The sequence below is a fragment of the Pelophylax lessonae genome (assembly GCF_965119305.1).
Source record: "Pelophylax lessonae genome assembly, chromosome: 2".
Taxonomy (NCBI): Eukaryota; Metazoa; Chordata; class Amphibia; order Anura; family Ranidae; genus Pelophylax; species Pelophylax lessonae.
In genome coordinates, this window is record NC_138769.1 from 620601452 (window position 1) to 620619640 (window position 18189).

The window sequence follows — 18189 nt, forward strand, 5'->3', positions numbered from 1 at the left end:
AGGACTGAATAATTTTGCACGCCCAATTTTTCAGTTTTTTATTTGTTAAAAAAATTTGAAATATTCAAAAAATTTCGTTGCACTTCATGATTGTGTCCCACTTGTTGTTGATTCTTCCCAAAAAATTACAGTTTTATATCTTTACGTTTGAAGCCTGAAATGTGGCAAAAGGTCGCAAAGTTCGACGGGGCCGAATATTTTGCAAGGCACGAATATATATATATATATATATATATATATATATATATATATATATACATATATACATATACACACACACATAATATATATATATATATATATATATATATATATATATATATATATATTTATAGTTATTTATTATAATTTATGATTTTGTGTTTCAAACTTTATCATATTCGAAATGTTATAAAGAAGAACGCACAGTAAAAAAAAAAAAAAAAAAAAAATCATATGTAAAATAGTTGGTTTGGGCTGCTCATTCTTAAGAATTACATGCAAAATAATGGTACCGCTTTCAGCACCTAAAATCCGAAAGAATCATACCGCCAGGGAGGTTAAGTGGACTCGGGTACGGTTCGCGGGTGCGCACCCGAGTTCAAAGACAGTGTTCACATCATCAAAAAGAACCGAATTCTGACGTCAATCGAACCCGGGTCCGCACCAAAAGTGCTAGTGTGAAAACACCCTAAAACTGCTTTTTCTGGCCCCTAGACCTAAACGAGAATTTAACCCTTGCAGTGCAGGAGCAGCCCATTGCATGGATTTTTCCTCTCCTTAGAGATCTAGGTTCACACTTGTGTGGCTCTTTGAGCTGCGTTTTGCGTGGGCACAGCAGCCCATTCATTTAAATGGGCTGCTGTGCCTCCTGAAAACGCAGAGAAAAGGTCCCTGCTTCAGCTTTGAAAAAGCAACCTGCACAGAAACCGCAAATGCAGTGCGGTTCCCAGTGTGGAATGCTGCACTGCAGTTTCCAGTGTGTGGGAAGCAATTAGGATTAATGGCACCCCCATGCATCTCCTGCGCGGCAGTGCCATTTTCTGTGTGGGTGGTTGCGGCTGCGGGAACAGGTGCGGTCCCACAGCAGCAATCACCCGCACAGGTGTGAACCTATCCCTAGGGCCTGTTTACACTTGAAGTGCAAAGGAACGTCGTCCACACTCCTATGTGACTCCTGTGCAAATCAGCGCGGTGCGATTTAGGATCACTAAATCACTGGATCACACCCAAAAGTAATGCATGCACTACTTTTAAAACCGCACTGCAACCAGGCTGCACGGTACCAGAGTAGCTGTGTTTTGAGATTGACATTTAGGGTGTCGTTAGGAATACAGCGACATCGACAGCAGATCGCACACCCAGTGTTAAAGGGAAACGCATATGGAAAGCAGGTTTCCCACACCGCATTCTGGTGTGAACAGGCCCAAGGACAAACAAGATCCATATGCCCATAAATGCGGCCAATAAAAATAACGCCCAAGATAATGCGCCTATTTAGTAAGAAATCTGACAGCACTTCGTTTTACACTTTCATCACCTCTACCATCGCACATTATAACGTTTCTTGGCCTTCAGCTGATGAATGAACGTTTACACAGCAGAATATCTTCCGATCAGAATTGGAGAGACATGAATTTATTCTAATCAAGCCTCCATCTATCTTATCTGAACGTTTTCATACATTGCTATTTTGTGTTGCAATGAGGTTTCTAAACAGTTCTAATTTGCTTTGCATGCTTTGTTCTGAGGAGCCAATTCAAAGTGAAGGAAGAGACAACTCCCCCCCTGGAAAAATCCTGGAATGCTGGTAATTAGTCTGACACATTTCCTCTCACAGCTATAGGCTGGAGAAGCTGCAAGGAAATTCAGGCCACCGCCCACCCAGGACCACACTTCACCAGAGCGTCCACGCTGGAATGCGCCATCTCCTTAACTCCTTCCATGCAGCCCACTGCTCCAAATCAAGTACAAGTATACGGAGATTCTGCCAAAAGCGACAAGGAAATGAAACAAATAGTTGATTGTTAAAACAGCAAAAACATAAGAACCAATGTGCCCGAACGTCATGTACTACATGCCCAAATCTGAACTCCCGGCACATATTAAAATAAAAGCACAAAAGCATGCAGTTATGTGTTCATTAAAAAAGCAGCCAGTGTAATTATCTGATTTTGACTTGAAGTCAGCCTCGTACAATACAGCGGAGCCTAAACTGGGAGAAGGAGGGGAAAAAAATATTTTTAATAGCCCAAGCTATCCAGCAAAAGTGGCAGCTACAGGGTTTTGAAAAACCGTATTACACTGGTAGAGGGTGCTAATGAGAGTCATCTTTCATTAATACTTCTTATACCTTTATATTATAGGAAGTGGACAAACCACGGCTCTACTGGCAGGATCAACAGGTAATAAAACTAGTTTTCAGGAAAAAACAAAAACTGCTGTGTTAATGCTAATGTATTATTGTGACAGACTACAAATTATACCTATTTTTTTTTTGCCCATAGATATGCTGGCCATACACTAGCTGAAAAATCCTTTGAACTCGTTTTTGAGGGCTCTTTCACACGGGCGATCCGATCAGATCCGCCTGTCAGTTTTTTAGGCGGATCTGATCGGATCCTCCATGCAGCTCTATGGGGCAGTGGATGTCAGAGGAGACACTTCCGTTGACACCCGCTGACACCCATATCTGATCCTGTCCGTGAAATCTGGACGGATGGAAACCCTATTTTTCCATCCGTTCAGGGATCGGATGAGAGCGGACAGGCGGTCCGCTCTCATCCGATCCCCCATAGAGAGCAGCGAGAGCTGTGACACCTCCCTCTCCGCACTGCAGACGGAGACGGAGCTGTCATCCACCGGCTCAGCGGGGATCGGCGGATCAATCCCCGCTGAGCAGCACCGATCCACCTACGGAGGCGGACCGTGTGAAAGAGCCCTAAGGAACACTTGGCCATGAGAGCAAACGATTTTGCCATAATGTAATGACCGAATTGTATTCAATAAATCATTCAATGGACATAAATGAATCCTGTTTTTCATTAATTTTGTCACATATACCTAGTGCAAACAGTTCGGCCTTTCAATTTATTGTTAGTTCTGCAGAATTTTCCAAACTGTTCTTTTAATTATTCAGCTCTGAAAAGTTAAAACTGATTTTCTATTTGTGCCCAATAACTGGAGGAAAAACGAACGAACGGACCAAATGACAGATTTACAAAGGATTTTTAAGCTAGTGCATGGCCAGCATGAGAATTGAAAGCGGTAGTAAACCACATACAGAATAAAATCGAGCCTCGGGCAGTGTAAATCATATTGTGCTAGTATGCATCGCCTACTAGCACATTATGAAAGACTTACCTGAAAACAAAGCCCTGCTGAAGGCGCGTTCATCTTCACCCGGTCATCTTTCCGGGATTGGGGGCTTCAGTGTTAGGAATGGCCGAGTCAGCTGACTTACAGCACGGCTCTGAAGGGACAGCGCGGGTATGCTGTTCCTTAAAAGCGCATGTGTCGGTGAGGTCACCTACTGCATCTAAAGTAAATATCTCCTAAACAGGGCACGTTTAGGAGATATTTACAGTATCTATAGGTAAGCCGGATTATAGGCTTACCTAAAAGGTACTGTAATCCTACATGGGAGTTTACTCCCACTGTAAAGTGGAATTTTACAGTTTTTTTAAAAATTAAAAGGCAGCAGCTACAAATACAGCGCATCCTCTCCCCTGCAGATGCCGCTGGTGGGCACAGGAGAGGTCATGTGACCCTACTAGGCTGGGCTGAAAATACATACATCTTTGTTACACAGGATAGTCAGCACGGGTGTTGGGAGGGGGTCGTTTAAAGACTAGCTAAGATAATCCCAGAATTCGACTATAATGCAGCTCAAAATCCATTATATTTAATTTTTTAATGGCAATATGTGCAAATACCAGAATTTGACTTCCTGCAATCCCCTATACAGCAGAGCTTAGACTAGGACAGGGAGGGACAGACCTTGGAGGCAGGGAAATGTTTTTACAAGGAATAGGATGATAACAGGAGAGAGTGGAGTGAGTAGAAGGGTTACCTTATCAATCTGCTGCTTGTATTTCACCATCCAGCAGCTCTGCAATCAGCAAAGCTCATGTTCCCTGCTGACTAAAGACTTCTCACTCTCCCCTACCTACATTTATAAAAGCTGTACTCTAGCTTTCATCAATGATTAGAGAAGGCGGACCTTTCATTCATTCACCTGTTCTCCATTCATAGATTGCTTTTCATTCATGGAAGCTATAATACGGCTTCTATGAATGGAGGAGTTGGGGAAACCGCAGCTCCATATCTGAATGGACACAGGGAGCTGTAACCTGGCTCGGGTGCTCCCATAGCAAGCTGCTTGCTGTGGGGGCACTCAAAGGGGGGGGGGGGCAGGAGCGCCGAAGAGGGACCCAAGAAGAGGAGGATCCGGGCTGCTGTGTGCAAAACCAACTACACAGAGGAGGGAAGTATAACATGTTTGGTATTTTCAATGGGAAAAAAAAACTAGACTTTACAATTACTTAGGCCTCTTTCACACTTGTGCGACTTGTCCTGCGATTTAGGTCTGCAAAGTTGCATGACAAGTCGTACTTCATGATTTCCCCATAAGTAACATTTATATCTGTTCAACTTCAAGTCGCAGCGACTTTAAAGTAGTCCCTGCACTACTTTGATGCATTTTGCGGTCCATAGACCTCAAGATTACACAGGCATTGCTTCAAGTCCAGTCAAAATTAAGCAACTTTTCGGTCACACAAGTGGCACTTTTTGCTGCTTATAAAGTGTGCTGGAGTTTGACTTTAGTTTGTTCCTGTATTTCAATCTGCTAGTTTATCTAACACCCCCCCCCAGACTGACAATGCTGCTGTCTAAAGGTGCCCCCTGTGTGCCTTCATCCAGAGTAGGGGCACTCCAATACAGGAGGTATGTTACTGGCCAGAGCACTAGAAGAGTGAAAAAAAAAAAAAAAGCCAAAAAAAGGAAAAACGAATGCAGCCACCACATCTATTGATTGGTAAGATGCAATATATTATATCGTTTTTTTTGTTTACCCCTTTAATCAGCTAGTTTAAAGGCTTTTCAAAGTATTGGCTTCCTATATTTCTATGACACTGTTTATATTGCACAATATTCAGCTCAAAAGTATGAAAGTCACTGGAATGTTCAGCGAGTGAAGAATTTTCTGAAACGAAGGGATTTTATACGGAGACAATCCCACAGAGGAACTGGTCCACCCTTACCCTATTGTGAGTGCGTTTCCTGTGACGCGGCAAACATTGCTGAAACTTTTGTCATAAGCATTCAACTACGCTTTTCATCCATCACAACGGGATCTTTTACTGAATTCCACTAACTTCACAAGGCTGTACTGCCATGGGTGCTGACCTTCACTGGGCGGTAATAAAAACGTAAAAGTAAGAGAACAAATGTAAAAATGTAAAGTACAAAGCATGGCAAAAAAACAAAATCAAACTTTTAATTTGAAGGTCTCTAGAAGTAAACGGAACAATCAGATTGCGCTGTATTCAGTAGGGCAGTCGAGGAAAATGGGTGTATGAAGTGCAGCAACAATGGCAACCAATCAAAAATGAGCTCTCAGCTAAGATGTGCAGTGGTTTATCTTCCACCAGGTATTTCATGATCTACATTGTCATCATTTTTTGCACTGCCCTACTGGGCAACCTAACAAAATACATAAAAATCCTTTGTTGGGAGCTATATGCTGGGGGTAACCAGTGGGCTCTTGGGGACTAGATGGGGTTTGCAATACTAATCTCACTGTGCCAAGTTAAAGCGGAGTTCCGGGCAGAGAAACGTTTTTTTGTTGAACATACCCCCGGGACAGTCAGGGCTAGCACATTCCACAATGGCTAGCCTCTGATCTGTCCCGGTTCGCACTTACCTTTTAGAAGAAATACTTACTTAGAAATTTTCTTCCACAGCGTTTCCATCTCGGTTGTGGGCAGCTGAAGCCGGCGCGGTCCTCTTCTCTGTCTTCTTCCGCGTCTTCGTGTCCCAGAATGCACTGCACCGGCCCCTCTTGTCACTTCCGGCGCGGCGCCGCATTCCTAAACAGCTTCTGGGCATGCCCAGAAGCTGTTTAGCAGGGGAATGCGGCGTCGCCCGGAAATGACGAGTGGGGCCGGTGCGGCGCATTGATTCCTGGGAGCTATGACGTTTAGCTCCCAGGAATCATCGCGAGGCAGGAAGTGACGGGGTGAGCCGCGGCGCTGGAGGAGGAAGCTGTCATAGGTGAGTATTTACGATCGTCAATAAAAAGGTGAGTAAACAAAAAAAAAAAAAATAACTATCCAATTCCTTTTCAGGTGCGGCATACCTAGCGGAGGGGCACAAAAAAAAAAAATCTTTTTTGTGCCCGGAACTCCGCTTTAAGGAACTAAACACAACTTGCTATCACGTATGCAACTGCCAGGTCTTCTGACTATTGCTTTCAATACACCAAGCTCGTATGAACATAGACACGCCAATAAAACAATTGTATAGTGTTCAAAGAAACCAGATTCCAGAGCACAATGTATGTATTACAGGTAGGGATGCACCGATCCGACTTTTTTGGACCCGATACCAATATCTGGCATTGTGAAAACGCTGATACCGATACCGAACCGGAGTTACTCACAAAGCAAGCGGCTGCAGTACAGAGCAAAGCCACTGCCTCATGTGTGTGGCTCCTCCATTCACAGGCGGAGTGCATCTGATATCACTCCGCCTGTGAGCCGGACCTATACAGGAAGTAGCGGCTCCCATCCCATACTACTACTGCACCTAGTAAGGGATGGCTGAGCCGTTACTCAGCAAAAACCGGATCGGCCAATGTTACCGATCCCCCGATCCAGCTATATTGGCCATATCGGCGCCGATATCCGATCCAAATATCGGATCGGTGCATCCCTAATTACAGGTCATCAAGTTCTGCACCAATTACTATGCCCCATTGTCCGAGTCAGGCGGAACCCTGTACTCATACAAGGCAGGCAGTTATCTCCTTCCAAATACAGTATTCAGACCCCCTTTACTGGTTTCAATTTTGTTATGTTACAGCCCGATACTACATTTGTTTAAATTCATTTTTTCCCTCATTAAATCTACACTTAGTGCCCCATAATGAGAAAGTGAAAACAGAATTTTAGAAATGTCTGTGAATTTATAAAAAAGGAAAAAAACTGAAATATCACATTGGCATAAGTATTCAGACCATTTGTAACAAGACTTGAAATTTAGCCTAGGTGCCTTCCATTTCTCTTAAGACCCGGTCCACACTAGCGTGACTTGTCAGGCGACTTGTCGCTCCCTCGCAGTCCATTGACCGCTACAGGACCCGTTCTAATAGGAGTGACACAAGTCGCTCCGACTTAGAAAAAGGGTCCTGTACTACTTCGGGGCGACCTCGGAGCGACTTGCATAGACTTCCATTATGTGAAGTCCATGCAAGTCGCTCCGAAGTCGTGGTGCATGGGAATGCACAAGTCACCCCCGAAGTAGTACAGAGTCGTGTCGTCCCAGTGTGAACCGACTCTTATCGTTGCTGAGAGGTTTCGGAAGGAACAGCACCTGTGGCCATGCTTTCAGAGTGCATGTGCCAGTGATGTCACTGGCTGCGTCTAATGTACATATCTCTACCCATAGGTAAATATCTGCAGAGGAAGTTTACTTCCTCTTAAAAGCTAGATTTGAATACATTTTTCAGAAGAGATGCTTTAGGTTCCTTATTACATGCCCTATTTTAGACCTAGTGATATCATCACATTGTGCTTTTCTATGGAAAGAAAGCAGATCAAGGCTGGTGGAGGGACCAGCAGGTTGTTGTATATAGCTCATATGCCTCAGTATTCCTCTTAAAGAGGAAGTAATCCCTTCTCTGACACTTTTACCTATAGGTAAGCCTATATTAAGGCTTACCTATAGGTAGTGTAAATATCTCCTAAACATGTACCGTTTAGGAGATATTTACATTACATGCAGCCAGTGACGTCACTGGCGCATGCACTCTGAAGGAACAGCCGCTGGTGCCGTTTCTTCAGAGACCCGTGCCGTGACTGTCGGCTCCCGCGCGCGGGAGTGACGTCACCGCGCCTCCGGCCAATCAGATGGCCGGATGCCGCAATCCCGGAAGACGGGCGACTGGACATGTCGCCCGTCATACAGGTAAGCGGGCTGCACGGCGGGGGCTCGTTCTAAGGTAAGTATTGCATAATGAGCTAGTATGCGATGCATACTAGCTCATTATGTGTTTCTCTTACAGGTTGCCAAAAAAAATAAAAATTGTACGGGTTTACAACCTCTTTAAGAGTTCTCAAACAAACCTGATGCAAGTTGATGTCAGTCGGAAGGAGTAGATGTCCTTAGGCATGCTAAATGTGCGTGCAGACTGACCTAGATAAAACCCAAATGTGATGCTAAGCCCCCATAATTGAAAAGAACCGAGGACTAAGTAATAAAAGAGGAAGGGCAGACAAGGTAAATCTGAGGAGGAAGGGGCTAGATTAGCGATGATGAATTTTGGCACCCCAAAGGTTTTGGAACTACATTTCCCATGATGCTCACCTACACTGCAGAGTGCATTAGCATCATGGGAAATGTAGTTCCAAAACATTTCACCACCACTGGGCTAGATGATGATATATGTCCTCTAGCTAGGAAAACAAGGCTCTATTTGAAATCCTAAAGCTTCTAATGTACACTGTGAGAAGCTCACAATGTGCAGTGAATCCGAGTAAGAAATTTCAAAACAACAAAAGAGCCTGCACAACTGTACAAGACTGAAGGTAAGGCTGGAAATCAGCTTTAAATGGCAGAAATGTCTGATATGTTCTCATTACCATGTAGCCTGGGCACAGATATTGTGGGTGCTGAGTAACCTCATGAAAATCTGGCTAGACAAAAGCGGATGATCTGCATACTCCAGACTACTTTGCCATTTACAAATTAACTTAGAGATGCATTTGGAGACTCCAACCAAGTGAAAAACCTCAAAAAATGTAACCCATGATGCAAGGATCAAAGGGAACATGGAATGCAATCAATAAAAATAAAGATAAGCCAATACTTGAATTCCAAGACCAACATGTAATGCACATGACAAGATCTACTAGGTGCAGAGCAGCTTAGCATGAAAACATCCCGTCTATTCCCAAACCAACTTGAAGACAAGTGTCGAGACCTCAGACTTGAAATACACTAAACTCAGGAATGCAGAGGATTAGCCTAGCTAGGAGGCAGACCAATTTATCTTTAGAAGAGAATCTGTACAATCCAGTAAATATGTATTTATATACTCTCACAAGCTGACAGTGGACTGAATTTAGCAGTTAGTTAGCGACAGTTTTATTGCAAACCATTGCCCTGTGACCTGCGGCCTGCTCCTGCATTCCCGGGCTCTTGTTTCAAGACCCCTGTGGTGTCTGGATGTTCTTATCACATGGACGTTGTCACTACAACCTCTATGTGCATCATCAAGGTGCTTCCTGACAAGTGCAGGCTTAGACCCTCTTACACCTAAGTGTTATGCCCCATTCACAGTTGTGCGACTTGTCAAGCAATTTTGGAAATCAAAGCTGCATGACAAGTTGTTCCCCATGTTTTCCAATGATACCCATTCATATATATTAAATGATACCCATTCATATATATTCAATGATACCCATTCATATATATTCAATGATACCCATTCATATATATTCAATGATACCCATTCAGATATGCGTGGCTTAAAGTTGCAGGAACAAAAGTAGTTCATGCACTACTTTGGTCCGACTTTCATGCAACTGGAGGACCAAAGACTTCAATGTTAACCCTCAGAAGTTGCATGAAAGTCATACCTGAAGGTTATACAATGCAACTTGTGTGCAATAGTTGTCCATTATCACTGGTCAAAGCCAAAGTCGTATCCAAGTCCCACCCATCCAAAGTTGCGTCAAAGTTCCACTCCAACGTAGGCGCAACTTTGTCGTACAAGTGTGAATGGAGCCCAAGGGTGGTGCATTGCACTCACTTTCAGTGAGAACATACTGTATATGCATTGCAGTGCATGGCAGCATACTACCATGTGATGGAGTGCACTGTGTGTTGCTAAAAATAGTTTATCTTTATCAACCAGGCTATTTTTGAACTGATAAGTGCATGTTTAATTATCCATAACAGAAGCATAGTTTTATGGCGCTTTTCCACTGCATGGAACCGAACGGTTCGCTTTTGTGCTTTTCCACTGCTGGTGCCGCATGGTATGGTGTAGGAACGGTTCAGTACGGCGGCGCTTTTCCACTGCATGGAACCGAACGGTACGGCTCTCAAAAACAGTACCACCTCGATTGTGGTTCCAAGAAGTGCCATACCCGGTACCATATCCCACAATCCTTTGCATGCAGTCACTACTAGCCACTGATTGGTCAGAGAATCCCACCCACCCCGTTGTTATCCCACCCACTTAACTTTAGTACTACTTTAGTGGAAAAGCAAACCATATCGTACCGTACCGAACCGTTCCAACACCGTACCATGCGGTACCTAGCAGTGGAAAAGCAAACCGGGCCAAGCAGGGCCGAGTAGAGCCGAGCCGGTACTTGCAGTGGAAAAGTGCCATTAGTGAACAATGGATAAGTGGCAGTTATAACTGCAGTTAGGACACATGTAGCTTACTGGCAGGAAAACTGATGGCTGTGTAAGAATACTGGGCTAGGGAAGGGAGTACCGGTCACAATTTTTCAGCTGAACATGTGGTATCCAACCTACCTGATCACAGCCCACCTTCACCAGGTCCTGTAGCATCTGCCGGTTCACTTCTACTGCAGTCAAATTGCCAGATTCATTGGCGAAAGGTAGCAATGAGTAACGGATCTCCCGTAATGCTTTTTGGTAAGGGCCAAATTTAGCCGGTTGTCGAAGCTGCTGTTGCTGCTGCTGTCTTGCTGCATCTTTGCTATGCAGAACCTGCAAAGAATCATTGCTGTGCCCAACAGATAAACCCTGAGTCACCAGCTTTGGTGGCTGCTTCAAGCCTTCCCGGATCTCCTGCAGTCTCTGCCTGCTGTTTCCAGAATAGGTGGTAGCAGGGAAAGTTTTTGGCCTCATGGTTAATCCAGGTTAATATGCTCAGCATACAGTAGCTCTATTCCAACAGGTCACCATAGGCTGTTCAGTTGTATTTATCCATCACAAATTGGCCAGCTACAGGATCCAGGGTTGTGTAATAATAGCTCCTATACCATCCAAATAAGGACGAGTGCCACATTCTCAACCTGGAAAAAAGAAAAATGAATATCAGAGTGTTATAGGCACATTTTATTGGGTACATACTATTTACTTAACCCTATGGCATTACATAAGATGTACAGTATAATGATCACCTACATTGTCTATTCAGGATCTCCAGGTGCCAGCATTAGTTTTCTGATATGTTACATTGTAATTCAGTACCACAAAGAAGCAGGGCCTATTGAGAAGGAAACGGCAACCAGTTCCCATGTTTGCTGGCTCTGACTGGCTGCATCTAGCACCCTGCTGTTGGCTTAGGATGATGCTTGGCCTCAGCAACCCAAGGAGGTGGCTGCTGTTTCCTAATCAGTGCAACCCGCTATTTTGCTGTAGAGGGGTGCTCTGCAACATTAGAACAAATTTGGGTGAGGGAGTAGCCCCGCACTTAATCAAGCCAAACGCTACGAGAAAATGTCCTTGGTAGGGTAGTGTCCAGACATTTTCTCGTTGCCTTTGGCTCCCTCACCCAATTTTGCTCTCATATATATTTAGGGATGTGGCAATGATTGGTGGCTCTTTGTGAACCAGTGCCCCCTGTTCTCCTCTCTTAGAACTCATATAGGCACCTGGAGTTGGCCAATTGACAATACAATCAGTAGTAAATGCAGTGTAAATACATTTAAAGAATCCCAATCCCCAGTATTGTTGGGCTTTTTTTTTTTTTGTCTTTTCTAATTTTTCACCCCAACTTCCCAATAAAAATACATAAATAAATCACTTCTCTTTATTTGGGGGTTTGTCTTGTTTTTATGACTAAACTGTTGGACAGGAGATGTTGTAATCTTGTAAAATACCTTCTTCTTTCATTGGTTTGTCAATGCAAAACACTGCCTGCTTAAAGTGTCACCACATCATGAATAACTATCAATAAATTATATATTACATGCTGATCATACTCACTCAATCACTAGGAGATTCATTTTCTGTATTCAGCAAAAAACCTGATTGATCCTGCTGCTCTCCATCTCCCCCTTCTGTTCATGTCCCCAATTCAGCTTGGGATTTTACAGCTGTGGTGGCAATTCTGCACATTCTCAGTGTTTAGTGACTTTCTATGCTTAGCATTTCCTCCCCATCGCATCTGAGCAGCCCATATGACTATAGAGTGACACATGTGGGCATACAGTATACACAGTGGTAAATGACAGGTCACTCCCTCCCACCTCATCCATGCCTACTAACCAGCTAAACACAATGGGAGCAGGATATCACATGTAGATTGATGGAGGCTTCACCACCCTATTATAAGACACCGGCCGGAGGGGCGTGACATAGCCTGTGACTGGCAGAAATCTACCCACGCCATTTTATTTCCACAAAATAATAAAGATTTAATTTCAGATATAAATTTTTTTTTAACAATTTAAAACAGTTTGTTGATATTAATTATTATTTATTTTTAACTTTGTTTTCCAAAAGGCTTTTTTTTTTTTTTTTTCTAATTTTGAACATGTGACCAGCAGCAGAGGACTAGAAGCTCCTGCTGCAGACAGACTGGAAAAGATCTGGGTCATGTGACATCTGTATATTGATTAGGAAAAAAGGTACTTAGATTTTCTTTTAAAATTAAAATAATTACAGCGCCATCATACATATACAGAAATAGAGGGGACAATGTAAATTAAACAGTGTGTGTTTAGTATCACTTTAACCACTTGCCGACCGTCGCAAGTACATATACTGCGGCGGTCAGCCCCTCACAGGCAAAGTGACGTATGGGTACGTCACTAGCCTGTGAGGCTCTGGGGAGTGGGCGCGCTCCCGCTCGGTCACGGACCCCCCCGCACGTGTGCCTGGTGGACCCGATGTCTGCCGGGCACTCGCGGTCGTCCCTTAGAGCGGGAGAAAGGCAGGCGGCTAATGTAAACAAGCCGCCTGTCATTCTCCCCTGTGTAAGAATAGTGATCATACGGTTCTGCTATGTAGGACCGTTGATCACTGTTCCTACACCTCAAGCCACAGCCAATCAGTTAGAATCACGCCCCTAGGGACACACATAACCCCTACCTCTCAAAAAAAAAAGTTAACCCCTTCACTGCCAGTGTCATTTTACAGTAACAGTGCATATGTATAGCAGTGATTACTGTAGTAATGTCACTGGTAACCCCAAAAGTGTCAAAAATGTCAGTCAAGGGCCCGATCTGTCCGCCGCAATGTCGCAGTCCCGCAAACATGGGTTCTCCATAATCAGATACAGCAGTGAAAGAGTATAATGATGGCAGAACACAGAAATCATTTCTCAAACTCAATTGAAACAGGTGTCCTGTGCTATAGATCTCTAAAAGGCCTACTGGACCACACATCTAGAAAAAGATTACAGCACTTTGGTAATGAACATGGTAATAATTGCAACGTATAACATTTCATACCAAAGAAAAAGCTCATAAAACATTTCCTGCAGTATGGAGATACAAACTTTCACTATATTGTCAAAAGTATTGGGACACCTGCCGTTACACACACATGAACATTAAAGGGCATCCTAGTTTTAGACAGTAGGGTTCAATATTGAGTTTGTCCCCCCCCCCCCCCCTTTTTTTTTTTTTTTTTTTTGCAGCTATAACAGCTTCAACTCTTCTGGGAAGGCTGTCCACAAGGTTTAGGAGTGTTTCTATGGAATGTTTGACCATTCTTCCAGAAGCACATTTGTGAGGTCAGGCACTGATGTTAGACAAGAAGATCTGGCTCACAGTCTCCACCCCAATTCATCCCAAAGGTGTTCTATCGGGTTGAGGTCAGGACTCTATGCAGGCCAATAAGTTCCTCCACCCCCAAACTTGCTCATCCGTGTCTTTATGGACCTTTCTTTGTGCACTGGTGTGCAGTCATGTTGGAACAGGAAGGGGCCATCCCCAAACTGTTCCCACAAAGTTGGAAGCATGTAATTGTCCAAAATGTCTTGGTATGCTGACGCCATGAAGCGGAGTTCCGGCGCCACAGAAAAAAAATTTCAATGAACATACCCCCGGGACAATCAGGGCTAGTACATTCCACAATGGATAGCCTCTGATCTGTCCCGGTTCGCACTTACCTTTTAGAAGAAATACTTACTTTTAAAATTTCTTCTCCAGCGCTGCCATCTCAGGTGTGGGCAGCTTGAAGCCAGCGCGATCCTCTTCTGCGTCCTCTTCCGTCCTCCTCGGTCCCACGATGCACTGCGCCGGCCCCGCCGCCACTTCCGGGTCTGCAGCGTCATCCCTGCACAGCTTCTGGGCATGCCCAGAAGCTGTTTAGCAAGGTATGACGCGCCTACACCGGAACTGACGTCGGGGCCGGTGCAGGCGCATTGATTCCTCGGAGCGATGACGTTCAGCTCCCAGGAATAAAAAAAAAGAAGTAAAAAAAGAATAAAGGCCGGGAATATCCAATTCGGACTCAGGAAAGGATAAGGAAGCGGATGCCATAAAATCTACAGGCATGATTTTGTGGCCGGAACTCCGCTTTAAGGAGTTCCCTTCACTGGAACTAAGGGGCCAAGCCCAACCACTAAAAAACAACCCCACACCATAATCCCCCCTCCACCAAATGATTTGGACCAGTGCACAAAGCAAGGTCCATAAAGACATGGATGAGCAAGTTTGGGGTGGAGGAACTTGACTGGCCTGCACAACCCTCAACCCAACAGAACACCTTTCTCGTCCAACATCAGTGCCTTACCTCACAAATGTGCTTCTGGAAGAATGGTCATACATTCCCATTAATACACTCCTAAACTATGTGGATAGCCTTCCCAGAAGAGTTGAAGTTGTAAAGGGTGGGCCAACTCCAATTTTGAAACCTACGGAAGACTGGGACGCCATTAAAGTTCATGTGTGTAAAGGCAGGCGTCCCAATACTTTTGACAATATAGTGTATATAAGGAAGTGAATTATTTGGGGAATAGTTGGGCCTCAATCAATGTAATTTCTAAAACTTCTAAGGGCTTCACAGAACGTGTGCTTCCAATCTCCCACTGCAAAGGAGGAGAGCTCTCTATTCTTCATCAGTGCAGGGCATAAGACACAAAATACTCCGGGAAATTCCGCCATTGTATATGGCAGAAAACAAGCAAGCCACATTCTAACATTCCACAATCTGTTTGCAGTACTGAGACAGATCATTGTTAGTCACTGTACAAAGGTAATTCATTACCAAAAGGTAACAGACACATCATCGCCTGCCAGACACCCTTTATTACACAGCTCCACAATGGACATTGCATGACTTTTATTGTTACAGTAGAACTAGCGATCCTCATTTTACAAACAGGGAACGATCAGCTTTCCCCACAAGACCACTTAGAATCTCTTTACCTGTAAGAAAATCAAAGTTGCTTGCTGCAGACTATACAGACAACTCTCCATCGGGTCAACGAATAAATGAGAAGACTTTCTGCATCAATTACTTTATTCTTCTTGGTGGTCAAGTTCTTACTTCCAGCAATTGGAATACATTTACATTTAGAGCTTCTTCACACTACAAGGTACGTCCGAGCGTGCAGGGTTTTTTTCTGTGTTCCTGCGCATCACGTTTTAAGACCGCCCCTTATATTTCAATGGGCTGCCCTATGCACAAGAAATGCGCAAAAAAACGGGGCTGTCACGAGTTTTTAAAATCCCACCGCACCAAAAAACACATGGTACTGTGGCACCACGCATTATGATGGGAATGAACTCACACATTAGCTAAGATATAATGGCACCCGCACGTGTCAGCAAAGGGCCCTGCGCTTTTGTGTGGTGTGGGAAAACGCACAATTTCGCATGCCTTTCCGTACCACACCTGGTGTGAACAAGCCCTTAACCACTTGTCGACCACCAGCAGTACATATACGGCGGCAGGTCAGCTTTGTCTGGCGAAATGACCTAACTGTACGTCGCTTTGCGGGACCACGAGTGGGGTCGCGCACACACGCTGCCAGAGGCGAATGAGCGTGGCCATTCACAACAGGGGGAGCCAATCAGTGGGGGAAGAAAAAAAAAAAAAAAAAAAAAAAAAAAAAAAAATCGCAGATCACCACCATTACTAGTAAAAACTAAATAAAATTGACATAAATCTTTCTCCTAGTTTGTAGACACAAACCAATCAATATGCACCTATTGGGATTTTTTTTACCAAAAATTTGTAGCAGAATACAAATTGGCCTAAAAACGATGAAAAAAAAAATGTGATTTTTTATTTTTATTTTTTTTTTTATTGGGAATGTTTATATAGCAGGAAGTAAAAAATATTGTTTCTTTTTTTTTTCAGAACTGGCGCTCTTTTTTTTGTTTATAGCCCAAAAATTAAAAAATAACACCAAAAGAAAGCTCTATTTGTGGGAAGAAAAGGACATTCATTTTATTTGGGTACAGTGTCGCAGGACTGCGCAGTTATCAGTTAAAGTAACGCATTACCGTATTGCAAAAAATGGCCTGGTCATTGGGGGGGGGGGACCTTTCCGGTCCAGAAGTGGTTAAAGTAGAACTAAAAGCAAAACTTTATTTTTTTCTATTTTGGTTAGAGTAAAGGAGTGTTATAACCCGTTAGATTTATTTGTCATCTATGTCCCATTGGGGAGATTTTCCTGTCCCATAGCCAAAAATGGAAGTGAGAGGAATCCCTCCAAAGTAATGGAATTCTGGTTGTCATCAGGACTAGTGTCCCCATTGGAAGATTTGCCCTCTATTTCTATTCTGGGGAGAACCCAAAATTTGGGATCTTTCACTTTCTGTGGTAATAGTAACACAATGGCAACTAAAGAGGATGAATCTCCCCAACGGGGACACAGACAACATTAAAAACTTGACAGGTGTTCTAATTGTTCTCCAGTGTGTCAAAAAAAAAAAAAAAAAAGATTTGCTTTTAGATAAACCTTAAATTTACAACTTTTTATACACGGTTTATTTGCAGTGAAAGGTGTTTTAAGGCTCCTCTATACAGCCACAAGAGGGCCATGCGGTGTGACAGAGCGTGCAGAACCTGCAAAAAACCCTCCCGAGGAGCCACAGATGCTGTGTACAGCCACCCATAGAAAGCAATTACAGGATGCCGCTGTATGCCAGTATACGCTGGTACTTGGATAAACATGGGTATAGACGTATAACCCTGGACCCAGCAGCTGGGCTTCCCAGGGAAACCCTTTCTCAGGTTCTGTACGCTGGGTTCTGTGCGCTGTACGCCTCCCTTATAGCAGTGTGCATGAGCCCTTACATCGTTTTACATGATGTTACATCCATCTCTATGAAAGATATGCTTTCCTGGAAAGTGATCCAAAGGTGTAGCAAGCACAGGTATGAATATATTCTTACACAGGTAAATTTTTCGGGAGGGAGAGAGAGAAAAGAAAGGAGAGAGACTGATGCACAATCAAAAGCTAGTGGAATGTGATTTTTGTGCTAGATTGCCCTGTGTATGGGCAGCATTAAACGTCAGTTGCACAGGTTTTCATGGACTGTGGTTTGCTGAGTGGATAGTGAAAAAAAAAAAAAAAAGTTTTCAGTAGTGCTCCAGGTTATTGTGCCATCACCCACCCAACCCTGATACTTCATGACTAAAGTGGACTATACACCATACAACTTTTGTTGAGTCGACTATACACCATACAACTTTTGTTGAGTCGGCAGGGCCACCCACGAATTTCAGCAGATTCAAAAGGAACCAGCTGAAAATTGAAGAGAAAATGGCAGGCTCTAGTTTTGATACATCTAAGGGAGAATGTGCAATGACTAAAATTAGGTCAGCAGGCCAGCTATCAGGGTGGAAAAAAAAAAATCAATGATAAAAAAACTGGGTTTTTTTTGTTTGTTTTTTTAAATTTAAATAGAATTTATTTATTTTTTTTATCAGATTTATTTCAATAAAATGCTTTTAGAATAAAAATATATCTAAAGATAGTTTACTTTTTAAGAAACATTAAAAATGTAGTTTTATTTAGCATGAAATGGAGCTTAGTTA

The 18189-nt window shown here is 43.4% G+C and overlaps 1 protein-coding gene across 2 annotated transcripts in view; it reads right to left on the bottom strand.

Moving 5' to 3' along the window:
• LATS2 (large tumor suppressor kinase 2) overlaps positions 1–18189 on the bottom strand; it is a 93021-nt gene that overhangs the window by 64311 nt on the left and 10521 nt on the right. For both annotated transcript variants that reach the window (XM_082245246.1, XM_082245245.1), the window contains one exon: positions 10753–11258. In XM_082245246.1, coding sequence (XP_082101372.1) covers positions 10753–11091 — 339 coding nt within the window. In that variant the 5' untranslated portion in view covers positions 11092–11258. The remainder of the gene's footprint in view (positions 1–10752; positions 11259–18189) is intronic.